The sequence below is a fragment of the Hyla sarda genome, chromosome 5 (genome assembly GCF_029499605.1).
Source record: "Hyla sarda isolate aHylSar1 chromosome 5, aHylSar1.hap1, whole genome shotgun sequence".
Lineage (NCBI taxonomy): Eukaryota > Metazoa > Chordata > Amphibia > Anura > Hylidae > Hyla > Hyla sarda.
This window is the reverse complement of record NC_079193.1, coordinates 329,983,508-330,002,450: the sequence shown is the minus strand read 5'-3', so window position 1 is coordinate 330,002,450 and position 18,943 is coordinate 329,983,508. Positions and strand designations below refer to the sequence as shown.

Genomic DNA, 18,943 nt, shown 5'->3' with positions numbered 1-18,943 from the left:
GTCACCTCTCCTTTTCGACTTGGCATTGGAGCCTCTAGCGCGTCGCCTGATCTCCTCCACGGAGTTTGGGGGTATTAGGGTGGGATCTAGAGAACTCAAATTGACGTGCTTTGCATAGGATATGTTGATCTTTCTTGAATCACCAGATCTCCACGTCCAGTCAGTATTATCCATGCTGCAGGATTTTAGCACTTTTTCAGGTTTTAAAATAAACCCCACCAAATGCCAGTTGTTATTCTTGGGGACGGGTAGAGTGCCACGGATGCCCATGCCGGTGGTGGAGGTCCCAACTTCACACATGACATATCTAGGTATACAGATAGGACGTACCACGACGGACTTGTACAACCTTAATTATAAACCTATTTTTGAGAACATTAGGAGAGACTTAGACAGATGGGCTTCTCTTCCATTGTCTGTTGTTTGTAGAGTGCACCTGATCAAGATGATGTGCTTCGGTAAGCTCCTCTACCCCGTACAGACAATACCATTGTTGCTCCGACATAGTGACGTCCGATCCCTTCAGTCACTCATAATCAAATTTTTATGGAAGGGACGCAGATCACGCATTGCCTATAGTAAGTTACAACTCAGTAAATCCCTGGGAGGTTTGAACATGCCATGTATCCGTACCTATAACCTAGCGGCACTATATAGACATGCCAGAGACTGGATACTGCATAGCTCCCATTTTTCTGACTTGACTGTGGATGGACAATTAGCGGCCCCTTGGGACCTTAATGCTTTACTGCATTCCAAATATTCTGAATTGCCATTGTCAGTCAGGCATAGCGCGCTGCTGAGAGACACAATTGCTGCTTGGAAAGCCATTAGAAAAATGTATAACTTACCCTTTGGGATTTCTCCGGTCATGTCTCTGTGGGATTCCCCAGCCTTCCTCCCTGGACATTCTAATAAACTGTTCGATAAATGGAAGGCTGAGGGTATCGCTTCTATAAAAAGACCTCTTGCTGCCTCCTAGAGGGACTCTCATGTCATGGCCGGAGATGCGAGACAGATATAATTTGCCCTCCTCGCAGATACTACAATATTACCAGGTCAGAACTTTTTGTAGGTCTAGAGCCACTCATTTTGACGAACTGCCGGGGGAAGTACAGTTTGCGGACTTGTTAGGCCAACGCTCCGAGATGTTGTCCTTATCTCATATTTATACAGCAATGAGAGACCATGGCTCCAGAGGACTAGCAGACAGATTGTTTGACCACTGGGCCCCGACTGTTTCCACAGACGACCTGACAGCTAAATTACTGCAGGGACTACGCCACGTAAGGGATGCGGTTGTGGGGGAGGACTGGAGGGAGATGCATTTTAAGGTACTATTCAGAGCTATATATGCCTTTAACTTCTCCCACTGGGAAGTCCTGCCTCAATACCTAAAGGCCTGTCCGAAATGTCTGTTAGAGAGAGCTGACCTCTGGAACTGCCTGTGGGATTGCGACAGGCTTGATGGTTACTGGAAGGACATACAGACCTTTATATCTCAAATCTTTAACACTTATATACCTCTAGACCCATTGCATTTTATCTTTGACTATATACCCCGGCTGCCCTGGCCTCCAAGGATGTGCATATTTCTTTATTAATTGGGGTGAAATGCTTATTGCGTCATTGGCTTGTAGACACAGTACCTACACTTACTGAGGTGAGAGACACTATGCTACATCTTTTAGGACTGGAATCACGGGAGACGATTAAAGACCCTGACAAACATGCTAAGTCGTTTTTTCTTAAATGGAGATGGGTCACTGAAAAAGTTATGCCTGCTGGGGACAGGAGACATCTGATGCTCAAATTTCGAATGACTGAAAAGTATGCTTTGGAGTCCCTGAAAGAGACTCTTGGAGTTCTTGCAGTAGTGGAGGAGTGATTGCTTGTATGTTAATATGATGATATCGTTTCATAATGTTCTGTTATGTTCTTTGTTTTTGGATTTGGTATCTCTATATTTCGATTGGGATTATACAGACCAAGATGATACATGAGATACATTGTTTTGTCCTAGTTGTAGTCCTTGGTTACTCTGCATGTACGACATAGTCACATTTTAGTACTTTGCATGTCTCTTTTTTTTTTTAAGTGGACTCCTGTACTGCGCAGATACTTTCTACAATCTTGATATATGACTACCTGACAAGAATGTATGTACATTTGCCTTCTGAAAAATTTCAATAAATTGTTATTCAAAAAAAAAAAAAAACAGTGAGTATGTTCTATTCCAACTCTGATTTTTACAGGGTTACCTGATGTGGATGTACACATCAGCCCTGCATGAGGTAAAAGAATCCTGCTACTGTGCCGATTGCTCTTGCACGTCTGCGCGAATAGCCGTGCGCAAAGAGATAGAATGTTGGCACATCAATGGACATATCTGCACATGTGTGCGCACTACGACCTGCGTGAACTGACAGTCTCTGGCCACATCTCACTGCCAGAACACCAGTATGCAGTATCCACACATACCTGTGCTCCAGGGATGTGTGCGAACTGTTAGTTTCTGACCACATAACTTTCTCTTGTAGATAAGAGAGCCTGTAAATGCTGACAAATAAGTTTGGATACCATGTGATGTTTACATCTGGAATATACATGGTTGATTTAGATAGTATTTACATCTGATATTTTAGATCTGTAAAGTACATGGTTAGTTTATATTGTATTTACATGGTTTATACTTCGGATTTATACCTCCCTTAGTATTCCATACTGGAGATTCACTCCCTTACAATTCCATATTGGAAAATTACATACAGTATCTCTCAATTAACATGAAAGGGTGATATGATTAGATTAAGGAGTGTGACAATTAAAAGGCTAGAGGCAGTATTTATGTCATAAGTGTAAACTGGTGAGAACTATCATAATAAAGCTGAATAAGTGAAGCCTTCATTAAGTCCCAATGGACTCAATGATTGCAACCGATGAATCCAACGTGATTCTTCACACAGTAATTTACGTTCAATAGTTTTTATTGCATTTGTAGAAAACACATATGCAGAAGAATATGTGTGTAGACGCAGCTTCCAACATAAGTGAAAAAAATGGAAGATCACGGATATAACAAACAATATATCAGTTAAATGTAGCAAAGAAAAGCATAAACTTATCAATGCCCGGAAGTGGACCGAGTAGTAACCAAGAAAACTTTAACAACAGCAGTCAACAGACTACCAAATAGAGGTAGATAGAAAGACACATATCCTGACAATATGATCATTATAGATATACCCAATAAATTGTGACGGTAGGGAATTCTTAAAACAATAATATAGACCCTCAGAAAAATCTCTACAGTAAGTGGAGTTAAAGTATCACCCTACAGAGCACAGTATTACAGTATATCTCTAGAACGCTGAAGATGAGAGAATATGAGATGTAAATACTATCTAAACAAACCATGTATATTCCAGATGTAACCATCACATGGTATCCAAATTTAATTGTCAGCATATACAGGCTCCCTAACCTACAAGAGAAAGTTATATGGCCAGAAACTAACAGTTAGCGCACAGCCCTGGTGTGCAGGTATGTGCGTATACTGCATACCGGCATTCTGGCAGTGAGATGTGGCCAGAGACTGTCAGTTCGCGCAGGTCCGTAGTGCGCACACATGCGCAGATATGTCCATTAATCTGCCGACATTCTCTTTGCGCACGGCTATCCGCGCAGACATGCGCAAGAGCGATCGACACAGTAGCAGGAGTCTATTACCTCGCGCAGGGCTGATGCACGCATCCACATCAGGTAACCGTGTAGAAATCAGAGCTGGAATAGAACGTACTCACTGTTGATAAGAGTGACAGGCTGTCACTCATGTGTGATAGGATGGAATGATGCATGATGGGTGGAACTGATTGGCCATTGGAATACCATTGTTTGGCTGATGATTTTTGTCAATCACTTTTGGACCAATCTAATTCAACTTGACAGTGATTGGTAACTGATGTGAGTTTGACATCACTGATAGGAGGTTACAAATAGGCTTGTTTGGATGCCATTTGCCCAAAAGTCCTTGACAAGGCCACTGCTGTGGCGAAATGTCGAACGGGTGCATGTGTCTAAGATTTTAAATTACTCTGCCATAGTTCTCATATTGGGAGTTGAAGTATGGACTGCAGCCATACGACTCAACCAATATAAATACTATTTTCAGCTAAGCTGTAATTGTGTACAGACAGGTAATCACAATGAGAACCTAATGGCAGAAAGATATTAATCATTATTTTGAGGCATTAAAAGTTAGGCTTTCACTTAATAGGTGGATGGTAAAATAAGGTTTCTAGTGGTCACACTAGTGACCAATTGTAAATATTGCCATAAATTGATCCTCCATCCATTAGTCCTTTTCTATTGTGATAATGAAGTGCATAGTTAGACACACAACATGGCAATTAAAAATCACAATCTTATTTCATTTATGCACAATTTAGCCATTTGTACGAGCTGGAAAGCAAGGAGTTAATTCTGCCATGTCTTACCTCGGAGTCCATATTTGTTTGCTCAAATCCAACCATGTTCGCTTGCAGCAGCTGTTGCAGGAGTTGTACTTGAGCCACACTTAGGAAGAAGTCCAAGCTTGTGGTAATATTCACTTCCAAGGAATGGCCACACACTAAAATATCCTGAGGTGAAAAGGTAGATCTCATGTCATTTGTGTTTACTTGAGCTCAGGGGACCAAAGAAACCTCAGAAATATCTGTGTCTAACATATCCTAAATCAAATGCACCTGAAATACCTACATGTGGGTGCCAACATTTTCTAACACAGATTATTTTCATATGTAATCAATATGAACGTTCCGCTGCTGACCAAGTCAGACATGTCAAAAATGCAGCAATCACGCATACGTAGGAGAACCTCCACAAACACTCGGTGAAACTGCAAGGTTAAAATAACATTTACACGGATGTGAGGCAGAAGACAGCAAGGCAAAGACAGCATTCATGTGAGGAGCCCATTTGGGCTCAGGGAGATGTGTTTGTAACATGTATTCAATAAATAATAGCACAGAATACAAGCACTTTTTGGTTGTACACTTGGCTGTATAGTACTCTAGTTGTATTTTGGTATGCTACAGTACATGGTGCAAACAGAATTCCTTAAAGGGTTATCCAGGGGAAAAAGGATAGGGAATAAGTGTATGATCATGGGGAGAATGACCACTAGGGCCTGGCTCTTATCACTGAACTTTCATTCAGCTGCTTCTCCTCCGAGTGGTAATTGACTAAAAGTGCTCTCATTCCTGCTCGCCCTTCGAAAGTGGCAACTGGAGTGCTTAGGGGACTGGTAAGTTTAGCAACGAGATGTGGACCTGTACAGGAGAACCGGGAAGGTGGTGGTGGTGAGGGGTTGGTGGCTTCTGCCTCGAGATCAGACACTTATGGATAGGGGATAGGCTTTTTAGCAAATGATTCTCTCTCCTGTCCTTCCAATTAACATGTATACTCTGTTGGCTCATATTCAGGCAGAGCAATGATTTTGCCATGTTAGAATTCAACACCTTTTCTAATATTACATATAGGACTCCCAAACAAAGTCAAAGGCTGTTCGGGCATGCTAGGAGTTGTAGTGTTGCAACAGCTGGAGGCACCCTGGTTGTGAAATAATGGCCTGAAGGGGACACCTCATTAAAGCGATAATACAAATATTACTACAGAAAAAGAACACAAGAGGGCCAGGTAATACCTTTATGAGGAAGAATCACTATGCCATGTAATATAATAATTAGAGATGAGCGAACTTTTCAAAAATTCGATTCGGCCGATTCGCCGAATTTTCCCGAAAAGTTTGTTTTGATCCGAATTGGTTCGCGGCGAATCGATATTAAAAAAGGCTATTTCTAGCCTACATACAGCCTCTATAGGGGTATAGAACACTTTGCTGTGTCCTAAAACGCATATGGAGTGTGCTGGGGTAGTGAAATAATACTGTTATTCAGAATAGCATGCAGATTACCGGCATCGCTCTTAGAATCACTGCCAAATACCTTTGTGTAAGAACAAGCGCATATCCAACAGTTCGCAAGACTCTAAAATGCAGGACGGTGGACCACCCAAAGACATTATTCTCAAAAATAAACCACACAATGTTTGAATTTTTTTTACAAAAACTAATTCAATATGTGCGTGTGCGCATCTGTCTCCAAAAGATCAGATCACCAAAGGACTTTTTTTCGCCCAAAATGATGAAGCAGAGTTAATCCCTGTCTGTATTTTTTATTTATTTTTTAATTTTCATTAAAAAAATCACACGCAACAAGAGTTCCGTTGTTTAACGATTAGCATTCTGGAAAATTCTATTTTATTACCGATAAAATTATCAGTAAATAAATTTAAAAAAAACACTACCCAAGAGTGTTTAATTACCCCATACATTGCACCAGGAGCAGTCAGGAGTAGGCCTCAGCAGTACCCAAGAGGCTTTAATAACCCCCTACCTTTGGACGATCAATTGCGAGATCGAGCAATACCAGGTGTGTTATGCCCTCAGATTTCCGGGGCCGCAGCCGCGCTCCACTGAACGGATTAGCGTGTCTCTATCTTTCAAGGACATGTGCGTGTTGCACGCTGCAACCAGTTCGTGATAGGAATCTGGAATTGCAATTATTTAACCTTAAAACGAGGAATTACCAGTAAGTGAGGGTCATAAGTCCCTGCCCTTTGTACACACCGCCCGTCGCTATAAGCGATTGGATTAGTTAGGGAGTTGGTTAGTGAGGTCCTCGGATCGGCCCAGGCAGGGTAGGAAAAGGCCCTGGCAGAGCGCCGAGAATTTAACGATCATTGTTGATATTTGCATTAAGCATGTATTTAGCTACTGCTAAACATCCAAAAATGTAAGGCCCAAGGCCAGAGGCACCAGGGAGGCAAGTAGTTCCTGAAAGACACAGAATGAGTCTGGAGCATGCATTTGCAGTACCCAAGAGGTTTTCATAACCCCTTACATTTAAAGATCAATGTTTACATTTGCATTAAGCATGTATTTAGCTACTACTAAACTTCAAAAAACTTATAGGCCCAAGGCCTGAGGCACCAGGGAGGCAAGTAGTTTGTGAAAGACACAGAATGAGTCTGGAGCAGTCATTCGCAGTACCCAAGAGGGTTTCATAACCCCTTACATTTAAAGATAAATGTTGACATTTGCATTAAGCATGTATTTAGCTACTGCTAAACTTCAAAAAATTATAGGCCCAAGGCCAGAAGCACCAGTTTTCCCCGTATTAGGAGCATAGTTGTCCCCCAGATTAGGCAGCATAGATGTCACCCAGATTAGGCAGCATACATGTCCCCCAGATTAGGAGCATAGTTGTCCCCCAGATTAGGCAGCATAGATGTCCCCCAGATTAGGAGCATACTTGTCCCCCAGATTAGGCAGCATAGATGTCCCCCAGATTAGGCAGCATAGATGTCCCCCAGATTAGGAGCATACTTGTCCCCCAGAGTAGGCAGCATAGATGTCCCCCAGATTAGGAGCATACTTGTCCACCAGATTAGGCAGCATAGATGTCCACCAGATTAGGATCTTAGTTGTCCCCCAGATTAGGAGCATAGTTGTCCCCAAGATAAGGAGCATAGTTGTCCCCAAGATTAGGCAGCATAGATGTCCCCCAGATTAGGCAGCATAGTTGTCCCCCAGATTAGGCAGCATAGTTGTCCCCCAATCAGCGTGGGCCGGTCAGAGCCAATCAAAGGGCCGTATGTGGCAAGCGGGTTGTACAATGCCCAGGTCTGCCCCAGAGGGTTTCATAACCAACCACAATAGAGAAAATTTAGTTGTAAGAGCATGGTCAATCTACTCAGACCCATCTGTCATTGGTGGCTGGAAATCCTGGCTGATCCATCCCTGATTCATCTTGACAAACGTCAGTCTCTCCACATTTTTAGTGGACAGACGAGTTCGCCTTGGGGTGACTATGGCCCCGGCCGCACCAAACACCCGCTCTGATGGCACACTACTGGCCGGGCAGGACAGCTTCTCCAGGGCAAACTCCGCTAGTTGCGGCCATAAATCGAGTTTGGCTGCCCAGAAGAAGTCCAGCGGATCTTCAACGGTTGTTGGCAGGGTCATGTCGAGGTAAGCCACCACCTGCTGGTTCAGGTCCTGCTCCATGTCCACCTGCTGCTGATGAGTAGCTTCACTATGCGGCTGAAGGAAGCTACTCATCAGCGACTGTAGACTCAGGCTGCTGCTGATTGAGCCGGTACTGCTCCTGCCACCCCTCCCCAGCAGCCATGGCAGTGGAAGGTGAGTGCAGAGGGCCCCCCGAGTCAGACCTGCGAGTGGATGGACCATGTGGCCGATAGGCAGCAGCCAACCGACTACGTAGAAGCTCCCTAAAGTAGGTCAGTTTGTCCTCCCTCTCAGTAGGTGTAAAAAAAGGCCCCCATTCTGGGCCGGTAGCGAGGGTCTAATAAGGTGGAGATACAGTCATCGCGCTGATGAATTTTGACAATTCGGGGGTCACTACGCAAGCAACTCCGCATGCATCGTGCCATTTGTGACAGTGACTCGCTGGGACTACCTGCCTCCATCTCCACTGCATACTGCCATGGTGTGTCTGGGTCCTCTGTCTCGCCTCCCTCGTAATAACCCTCCAGCTCCTCTGGCTGCTCCTGCTCCTCCTCTCCTGTCCAATAACCAGAAACACCGGCCATCTCATCCACCGTAAACTGTGCTCCGCTCTGCCCCTCATCATCCTGCTCCAGTTCATCCCCCACAGGACTCATGTAGCCTTCTGATGTAGGCGCAACGTCTCCATTGCCGTGACCAGCCATGGTTTCAATCATTTTTTGGAGTAAATGTAGGAGTGGAATTACGTCGTTCACGGCGTAATTTGAGCGACTAAAAAAAAATGTGGCTTCCTCAAAGGGCCTCAGCAAATGGCAGGTGTCACGTATGAGCTGCCACTCGTTCACATTGAAGTTACACAGGGGAGTACTCTTATCTGCTTGTATCATCAAAAAATCCGTGATGGCTTTTCTTTGTTCGTATAGTCTGTCCAACATATGGAGGGTGGAATTCCAACGTGTGGCAACGTCACAAATGAGACTATGTTGTGGGATACCGTTCTGACGCTGCAGCTCAAGCAAAGTGTGCTTGGCGGTGTACGAGTGGCTGAAGTGCATGCACAGTTTCCTTGCCATTGTCAGGACGTCTTGCAAATGGGGTGAAGACTTGATGAACTTCTTGACAACCAGATTCAACACGTATGCCATGCAGGGCGAATGGTTCCCACTTCCTTGTCGCAGCGCGGCCACAATGTTCTTCCCATTGTCGGTCACCATGGTTACCATTTCCAGATTTCGTGGAGTAAGCCATACTCGGATTTCTTCCCTAATGAACTTCAGCAGTTCCTCCCCTGTGTGACTCAGTTCGCCAAGGCAAACCATGTGAAGGATGGCTTGACACCGCTGTGCCCTACACACGTGGTACGATGAAGGGCCACCGGGATTTGGACGTGCAGTGGAGGCCGAGGACACAGGGGAGGAGGAGGAGGCGCACACTGTAAAAGGACCAACTGCCTGGGAGCGAGACGTGGAGGAGGAAGCGGTGTGACCTGTCCATATTGCTGTTGTGGCTGTGCAGGAACAACATTAACCCAGTGGGCCATAAAAGACATGTATTGTCCCTGCCCGTAGTTACAGCTCCACAGCACCGACAGGCTCAAGGACTGGCCCACCTTCTCTTGTACAAACTTATGCAGGGCTGGTACTGCCTTCTTCGCAAAGAAATGACGGCTCGGGACTCTCCAACTCGGCTCGGCACAAGCCATCAATTCCCTGAAAGCTGCAGAGTCCACCAGTTGGAAAGGGAGCGACTGCAACACCAGCAACTTGGACTTCTGCGCCGTTGGATGAGTGGGCGCATACTGTTGTCTCTTGGACATAGCTTCACCGATCGATTGTTGGCGGAATGGCTGACTACGAGCGGAAGAAGCAGGAGCGCAAGAAGGAGGGTTTGACACAATGCTCCCTTCGGCTGAGGTGGTGGAGCATTGGCTGGATGACGGAGGGAGCGGATGGCCACTGGGTGATGCGGCAGGCTGGACCACTACATCGGAGCCACGGCTATCCCAGGCCGCTTTATGGTGGCAAATCATGTGTTGACGCAGGGCCGTGGTGCCGAGATTGGGACCCTGGCCACGCTTCACTTTCTGCCGACAGATTTTGCATGTGACTACGCTAAGGTCCTCCGGATTCTTTATGAAGAACAACCACACCGCAGAGTAGCTGATTTTCCCACCCGCAGTCCGAACTATTTCACTGCTATTGGCGCCGTCTCCAGGAACCCCTGTTCCACTACCTCCCTGAATGGTAGCTTGCCGCAAAGCAGGTGGTTTCCCCCTGGCACGTTTGGCTCCTGAATTTCCACTACTGCCACCACCATGCTGATTACCAACCGTGCTACCGCCTTGCTGCCTCATAGACAAAGAGCAAATCTCTTCTCCTGATGATGATGAAGCCCCGGCTTCTGCACCCGGCTCCCAATTGCGATCGGCTTCATCATCATCAAAAGATGTGTGCACATCACTGATGTCCTCCTCGTGTTCCACAACAGTGTCTGCCTCAGGACCCTGAACAATTGAAACACCGCCTCCCACGACACTCTCAGCATCACTACTTGCCCGCCATTGCGGTGCAAGCGACGCATGTCTCCTCACATTCTTGGCTGCCCATTAGCTGCTGATAGTCCTTTATTGGATCGTCCTCAGTAAATAGTGGAGCTGAACCCAAAGCATGAGATACTTCTTTGGGAGAGGGAACAGCATAGGACAAAGGCAATGGGATTACTGGGACTACTCCCGGGCCATGCCAACTGAGGGTTTTGTCTGGGGAACCCACCGACTCTTGACTGGGGTTGTCAGATGTATCTTGTGATGATGGGGATGAGTGTGCAAACCATTTGATGAGGAGAGATGGGTCGACAACACGACCGCTGGGTGTTAACGGGAGCTCAGGCCTATTGCTGCGACTCCTGCTGCCACTCGCCCCAAGTCTGCTGCCAACTCTGCCTGACGTATGTAGGCCTCTGCCCCTTCTCAGTGCACGTCCTGGCACTTCCCTGCCTGACATACTTTATGAGGGTATAGAACAGCAGCAGGCGATTACTTACGGCTGTCCTTTCAAAGTATATAGGCCCTAGACAGAATAATAGTTACTAAATAGTACACTCCTTTGTTGTATGTATGCCCTTTGCAATGATGAGCGCACTGTTAAGCGTATTTGTACGCAGGAAAAACTTTTTTTTTCTTTAATACACCGGCAGGTGTATAACGTGTGGTATAACACTGAATTTAGCACAGAGACAGAAAAAAAGGTAGTATATGGCAGGCTATTTGCTTGTATGTAGGCCCTTTGCAATGATAAGGCCACTGTTAAGCGTATTTGTACGCAGGAAAACTTTTTTTTTTTCTTTAATACACCGGCAGGTGTATAACGTGTGGTATAACACTGAATTTAGCACAGAGACAGAGTAACAGGTGAAAATGGTAAAAAGGCACTAAAGTCCACACCAATATGACTTATTTCTTAACAGCAGCAGGACCCAACAGTGCAGCACCACAAAAAAAAAATCCAGGGATTAAACCCTAAATTGCACTCTGTCACACATTTCTGAGCAGCAGAAGATTTGTGGAGCAAATAAAATTAAACTCAATTGGGCTGAAAAATGAGGAGATAAGATGCTTCAGAAAGTTCAGGCAGCTTGTTGATCTGTATGAGGCAGCTGACAGCTATCTGCCCCTCTCTGCTGCAATGCTCAATAACGTGAATAGGAGGTTTAGCTATCAATGATCCTTCTCAGTGTAACAGCACAGCACTCTGCACTCCTGTCTTTCCCTAATGCTGATGTGACTAGCAGTTGCAGTGTAACGCTGTGGTATGAGCTATTCACACACACGCAGTCCCGTCCTCTCCATCTGAGTGCATAGATGAAATGAAGAGAGGCAAGATGGCCGCCGATTATATAGCGGCTGTGACATCACAGGGGTCAGTGAACACTGATAGGCTGCATCTCACATGTGATTCAGGGTCAGCCCGCCTACCTTAATTCCCGCCGCTGTTTACCGCCCTCCCATAATCCCCTGCCCCATGTACTCACATGTGGATCCGCCATCTTAGGTCTCCAATAGCCTGGAACGCTGTAAAATGGAGTTTAATGAAGCGATTCGCGCGATAGAATCGCGGCGATATTCGTAGTGAATCGAATTTTTCATGAAATTCGTAACGAATTCGGGTTCGTCAATTTCGATTCGCTCATCTCTAATAATAATAATAAAAAAAAATGGCCCATATTTATGAATCAGCCTGAAACCTGAATTGTCTTTTTTTTTTTTAATTATAAATCTCCCCCAATATACTCATAGGGGCTGATTTATCAATCAGCTTGACACCCTAATTATCTGTTTTTTCCCATTGCAACTAATCACAGCTCAGCATTCATATCTTAACGAGCTCTTATAAAGTGAAAGTTGAGCTGTGATTGGTTGCTATGGAAAAAAACAGACAATTAGGGTTTCAGGCTGATTGATGAATATGGGTCATTATCTATAATGGAACTAAACTCTTAGACATTAGCTTTCTTCGAAACGTTGGTTCGTTTTCTATTGAAGTTACTTCTGGAAAACATATTATGGTCAAACATCATTTAAAGTGCTTTTCCATTGGAGGAGCTTAGGGATTTCTTAAGAGCGTCATAAAACTTTCCCAAATAACTAATCCTGTAGCAGATTCACTAGTTTTGTGCTCTCACCTCAGTATGTAGACTGTCATGGGACACTTTGCTGAAGATTATTGCTGGCGCTGCGGTAACTCGTACTGTGAAGTCTGTTAGTATGGGACTCAGTATGGCTCGCCGTTCTTGATGTCTTCTTATGCTGGAGAAGAAAAAACGTAACATATATTATCAGGAAATAAAACAACCATTACACCTATCATAGTTTTTTTTCCTTTATCCTTAATAGATTTTGCCCATTTAAATACATTTTGTCCTTAACCAAAACAGGTATTCTTGGATCTTAAATTGATGGCCTAATCCCCAAAAAACATATTCTGGAAGGGTCAGTGGTGTTGAATGTTCTTGTCCCTGTGTCTGGCACTACAGATCAGCTCCTTTTACCTGATCAGGCAGCTTGTCAAGAAGGTGAAAGTGTGGACAACTGCATTGTTTCCTGCAGTGACCGCATCAAATGCCAACCATTAAAATGAATGGGCAACTCTATGCCATCTAATAGGGAATATGGGAAAGGGATGTCCTAATGGGAAACATCAATAAGGACGGGTACATATATGTTCAGCAATCCATAGACATTTCCAGATGGAAAAACCAGATAGAATGAACCAGCCCTAAGCTGGATTTATTGCATCCAGCATCCCATCCAGATCTCCATAGGCTGAAACATAGACCTTCCATTATAGTTGCCCTCCAGCATGGGTTGTGCCAGATCAAAAGACTATACATGTCACATTCGTTAATCTAGGGCAGTGGTTCCCAAATTTTTTTTTGCCCAAGTACACCTTGACAACCCATGTGCAAAAACTGTACCTCCCATATTAGTGACATGTTTGTAATTAATTTAATTGCTGTTATTTAAAATGCGTATGTTTTTCTTTACTACATATGCTCTTTTCAATCCTCCTGACTCACAGGTGACATCTTCTCTGATCGGAGTCAAACACTTTTCCTTTTCTTCACTGTTCAGCAAAGACTGCCATTAAAATTTCTCCTGACCAATACTTATCTCCACAGTTCCTGCCACACAAACATTTTAGGCTCCTCAACAAAATACCCACCTCTTTCAAAACTCACTATGTGTATTGCCACAAACAGTAATAGTGCCCCCTCTAAGCCCCCATATAGTAATAGGCAGCCCCCATACTGCCCTCATACAGTAATAGGCCCCCATATAGTTTTAAGTCTCCACAATCCACACATATAGTTGTATGTTGTGCTTCCATATAACTGTAGGCCCCTATACTGCCACAACATAGTTGTAGGCACCCACACTGCCCCCATACAGTTGTATGCCCTCATACTGCCACACTTTGGTGTTCCACTGCTCCTCTGGTCTGGGGACCTACCACTACGGCCCATTCCAGTAGGTCCTTGGTCAGGAGGAACAGTGGAGCACCAAAGCGGCCAATGTAGTTACTGTCCACAGCAGCCCAGAGCTCGCACGTCTCCTCTGGTGTCCTCCTGCTCCACTCCTCAGGGCAGCGACATTAGCTAGTACCAGTAGCTACTGCTAATTTCTTTTTGAAGTAGTGTAATGACCAGTGGCTACAGCCGCCATTACAGATTTTTTTTGTGTACCCCAAGAGAACTGCTAACCGCTGATCTAGGGCAACCACACCAGATGGTAACAATACTGGATCGCTGGCCATATGTGAACCTGTCCTATATAAGAAATCTGATCAAATATGCTATAGAGTTATAACCCAAGAGATAACAAAAAAACATAAATAACAGAAGTGCAGTTTCTGATCTGGACGCAGTACAAAGCTATTTGATTTCATGTGCATGTGAACATGTTTTACCAAGGTTTATAAGTGAGTTTAAACAGGGGGTGAAACCATGTCCAATGCCAAGTCTCCTAATAATGCTTGTTATACAGGATGGAAATCCAAGTGGAAATGGAGACAAAAAAAGATTTTCATGAGCAAAACATTCCAAGCCAAAAGAAGATAAAAGAGACAAAGTTATTAATTTTACGTGGAAAGAATTCCATCCCTGCCATAAATTATACGATCTTCTGCTAAATGAAAACCTCACTGCATGTATTATGCGGAAGGAGGATTATTCACGAACATTACAAGAGCAGGTGCAATCAGACATATCCCCCACTCTGCACAATCGCTAGAATGGAAACCCCTTATAAAACATGCAACATTAATAAAACATATCACAGGACACCACTAGATGGAGCATGCTATATGCTCAATATATTCAGTGCAGCAACTAACACATTTAGTTTGAAGATGCTCTATCTGCTGGCTCAACATGTAAAAAGCCATAAGAAACAGTAGATATAATATATAAGAGTAGTTTAAAAAAAATATATAACAAAAATCCCAAAAGGAATCATAAAGTATGTGAAACAACATTTCAAATGTATTAATAAAAATTATTCTGCTATGTACGCTGTTATCGCTGTTTAACCTCTAACCCTACAAAATGCTTTTTCTTTTAAGTGACGAGTAAGTTCCTATGAGGTTAAATAGTTCTAACACATATGAAACCAATGAGGCGCAGAAGAGCTGTCAGCCGGGTACAACACAACCTTATCACCCACAAGCTATTGAGAATGAAAATAACTCAAGGCATATTATACATCTGCATTTCTCTCATTTCATATGGAGAAAAGTATTAAAAATTAGGGACTGGAAGCAATTCAGCAGCTTATACCCCAAAGAACATAATACCACATCCACAGCTGTTGCTGGGGCTACTTTGGACAAAGAGCGAAGAGAAGGGTGTGGAGAAAACCAAACAGGGAGCTGTCGTTGCCCGTTCCTTTATGGGGATCTAAAGTATGACATGGCCAATTACGAGAGTGCATTACTGTTCTGCACTGACATAGCCCATCTGTCGGACGTATTTTCGGATATTCTCTATGTAATTCAGGCCAGCAGCTATTTCATTGAAACAACTGGAGTTGGCAGGACAAGAGCACTTCATGCTAGTCACTGTTGTTGCTCATGTCAGAGGAAGAGATCACTGTCTGGTCGCTGGTAGTAGAGAACAAGGAGGAGAGATGAGTTATTGCCTGATGAGCTCTAAAAATGCCCATCAACTGCACAGATGGGACCAAAGGCTGAAGATTTAGTGCAGGGTGATACGTTTATAGAGTCTTTACAAACAAACTATCCAGTATCACATAATTATGGTTGTTTTGTGTCGGACAATACTAAATAATCCTGAAAATTTTTTGGGAAAAATGTATGGCTTCCAGGAGTAAAAAAAATTAGATCTGCAAAATATTCTTGTGCAGTGTTTCTAAACTCTGGCCCGCAACGTTCCCAACAGGCCATGTTTACAGGATTTCCTTAGTATTTTCCAGGGCATATAATTATGGTCATCAAGCTTTATGTCAAGCATGCTCTGCATGGGACATCTTTAAATCATGGGCTATTTGGGTATTTTGAGGACTGCAGTTAAGATACCCCATTTTAGTGGATCACTGAAGAAAATAAAGAGTAAGTTATAAAGCAAAGTGTACAAAACGGCAGAAAAATTTGAACTTTTGCTGAGTTCATGTTACTGTGGTTTTGCTGCAAGTAACTTACCCACACACAACATGTGAACCCAGTCCAAAGCCTAGACTTTTTTGTGCCCTTACTTTCCCATTACTTGATGATGAAAATTTTTGATTTCCAATCCCCTTTAGGTAGTTTGCTAACATTGCCACATATGACACATGACACAGCATAAAACAAGAGAGGAAAGGGTTACAGAGTAGAGAGTACTGATTGGCTGACTGCACAGGCTTGCTCCTGTGAGGGAGACAGACTGACACGCCCCTTCCAGCCTGCACAATGAAAAAGTAACTCACCAGCAGATAAATGCTTATATCTCTGGATATATAGGTCAGAGAGACACAAAAATGATCAGGATTGGGTCCTGAGTAACATATCACTTTTTTTTGCACTATGACAGGTACGCTTTAAGTGAAAGTTCTGAAGAGCAAAGTGGTCTTCATAATTCTTAAATGGCAGAAGTTGTTTACAAGGCAATAGGTGACCAAGAACCCAATGGTCACTCTTGCTGAGCCCCAAAGATCCTGTGTGCAAATAGAAGAAACTTCCAGAAGATTAACCCTAGCTGCAGCACTCACCAATGTTGACTTTATGGCATGGTGGCAAGAAAGAAGCCTCTCCTCAGTGAAGCTTGTCAAAGTTAGCAAAAAGAAAAAAAAGACACCAAAAAAGGTCTTTCAGACAAGATTCTCTGGTCTGATGAAACCAAACTTAAAATTTCTGTGCTCAGTTCTAAGTGTCATGTTTTGAGAAAACCAAACATAACTCATCACCTGCCCAATACCACCCCTACAGTGAAGAATGGTGGTGGCAGCATTATGGTATGGGGTGATTTTCAAAGTCTGGGACAGGGAGACTGGTAATGGTTAAGGGAAATGTGAATAGAAAAATATTCTTAATGAAAACCTGACTGGTTCACTTTTCAACAAGACAATGGGGGAGATTTATCAAAACCTGTCCAGAGAAAAAGTTACTGAGTTGCCCATAGCAACCAATAAGATCACTTCTTTCATTTTTCACAGGCCTTTTCAAAAATAAAAGAAGCAATCTGATTGGTTGCTATGGGCAACTCAGCAACTTTTTCTCTGGACATGTTTTGATAAATCTCCCCCAAAAGGCCTAAGCACATATCCAACACAACACAGGAGAGTCTTAAGGACAACTCTGTGAATGCCCTTGAGGGGCCCAGCCAGTGCCCTGCTCTGAACCCGGTAAAACATCTCTGGCTATGAAAATGGCTTCCACTGATGATCCCCATCCAATCTGAGCTTGAGAAAAATGAAAAAATCCTGGTGTGTCAACATTGTTGGATCATCCCCAAGAAGACTGGAGGCTTCAGTCAGTGCCAAACCCCCTCCAAACCCTCAGCATGTCCCTATGCAGCTGTTTCCAGTCCCTGGCCAATAGTCTCTTCTGCCTGCTTCAGAGACTATGCATCCGAAACTATGGGATCCGAAACTTATACGTTTTTCAGCACTGGACTACCCCTTTAAGTCCGGATAAATTAATTAAATACATTTTTACATATAAATTCCCCTTGCCTGGACATTTTTCTTGACTTAATAGTCCCTGTACACCTGGCATTAAACAATGGCATGGCATTGCATGTGAATACTGGCCCTTTAAAGGGGTTATCCACCATAAGGTGATTTTAGTACATACCTGCCAGACAGTAATGGACATGCTTAGGAAGGATCTGTGCTTGTCTTGGGGATAAATGGCTATGTTGTGAGATTACCTTTACGATATGGTAATCTTTTTGTCAACTGGGTATTTCCTGTTTGAGTTCATTCTCTCAAACTACAGGTCCCATAGTTCCTTGTTTGTAAGTGTGGGGCTACTTTCCTCCCTCTCACATATCAGCTACCCCACCAATTGAAACACAAGCTTCATTCCATTAAAAAAAAAAAACAAAAAAAAAAAACTGTGTTTTCTAACCAAGGTGCTGACAGCTGTTTCAAAAATACAATTAGTTGCAGAATGACCTCTCTCACATCCCGCGATCGCTCCACCCATTGAAGCAGGACAGGCTCCCTTTGCACACCTGACTAGTTATGTCCTGTCTCGGCCTCACTGCAACCTGGGAAAACCTGAGACCTGAGTAATTTTATATGCGGTTAAAAATAAATATTGGGGCAAAAATCACAGAAGAATTGTGAGACCACCGTCACACACAGGTACAGACACTATATTATGAACTACACTAACTTTTTAGCCCCTGTAGCATAGTCAAATAAAAACAATTCTGGAGCCAGTGCATGCAAGTATTTCCCAGAGGGCAGACCAGGAACTGCAGCCATGGATGAAGCAGCAGAGAAGAGGCCAGCAAAGAAAGTCCGGAGCAGACAGTGGGGAGGTGGAGCAGAGAATGCAGTACGGCATCGATGAGTGCCTGGAGATGCATGCAGCATCTCCAGGCACTCATCGATGCCGTACTGTGTTCTCTGCTCCACCTCCCCGCTGTCTGCTCCGGACTTTCTTTGCTGGCCTCTTCTATGCTGCTTCATCCATGGCTGAAGTTCCTGGTCTGCCCTCTGGGAAATACATACAGCAAAATAAATGTATTTAAATGAGGCCTAAAACTGTAATCTGGAGGTTAAAGTACAGAAATACGTGAGATGTAAATGTTCTCAACAGCTGGTCAGTGTATCCATAGAAGTCAGTGCTGTAG

The 18,943-nt window shown here is 43.9% G+C and overlaps 1 protein-coding gene across 2 annotated transcripts in view; it reads right to left on the bottom strand.

Moving 5' to 3' along the window:
• The window catches only part of VPS13B (vacuolar protein sorting 13 homolog B), a 1,225,788-nt gene that overhangs the window by 441,613 nt on the left and 765,232 nt on the right, over positions 1–18,943 (bottom strand). For both annotated transcript variants that reach the window (XM_056522379.1, XM_056522375.1), the window contains exons 32-33: positions 12,770–12,893; positions 4,497–4,640 (exon numbers count right to left, since the gene is read on the bottom strand). In XM_056522379.1, coding sequence (XP_056378354.1) covers positions 4,497–4,640; positions 12,770–12,893 — 268 coding nt within the window. The remainder of the gene's footprint in view (positions 1–4,496; positions 4,641–12,769; positions 12,894–18,943) is intronic.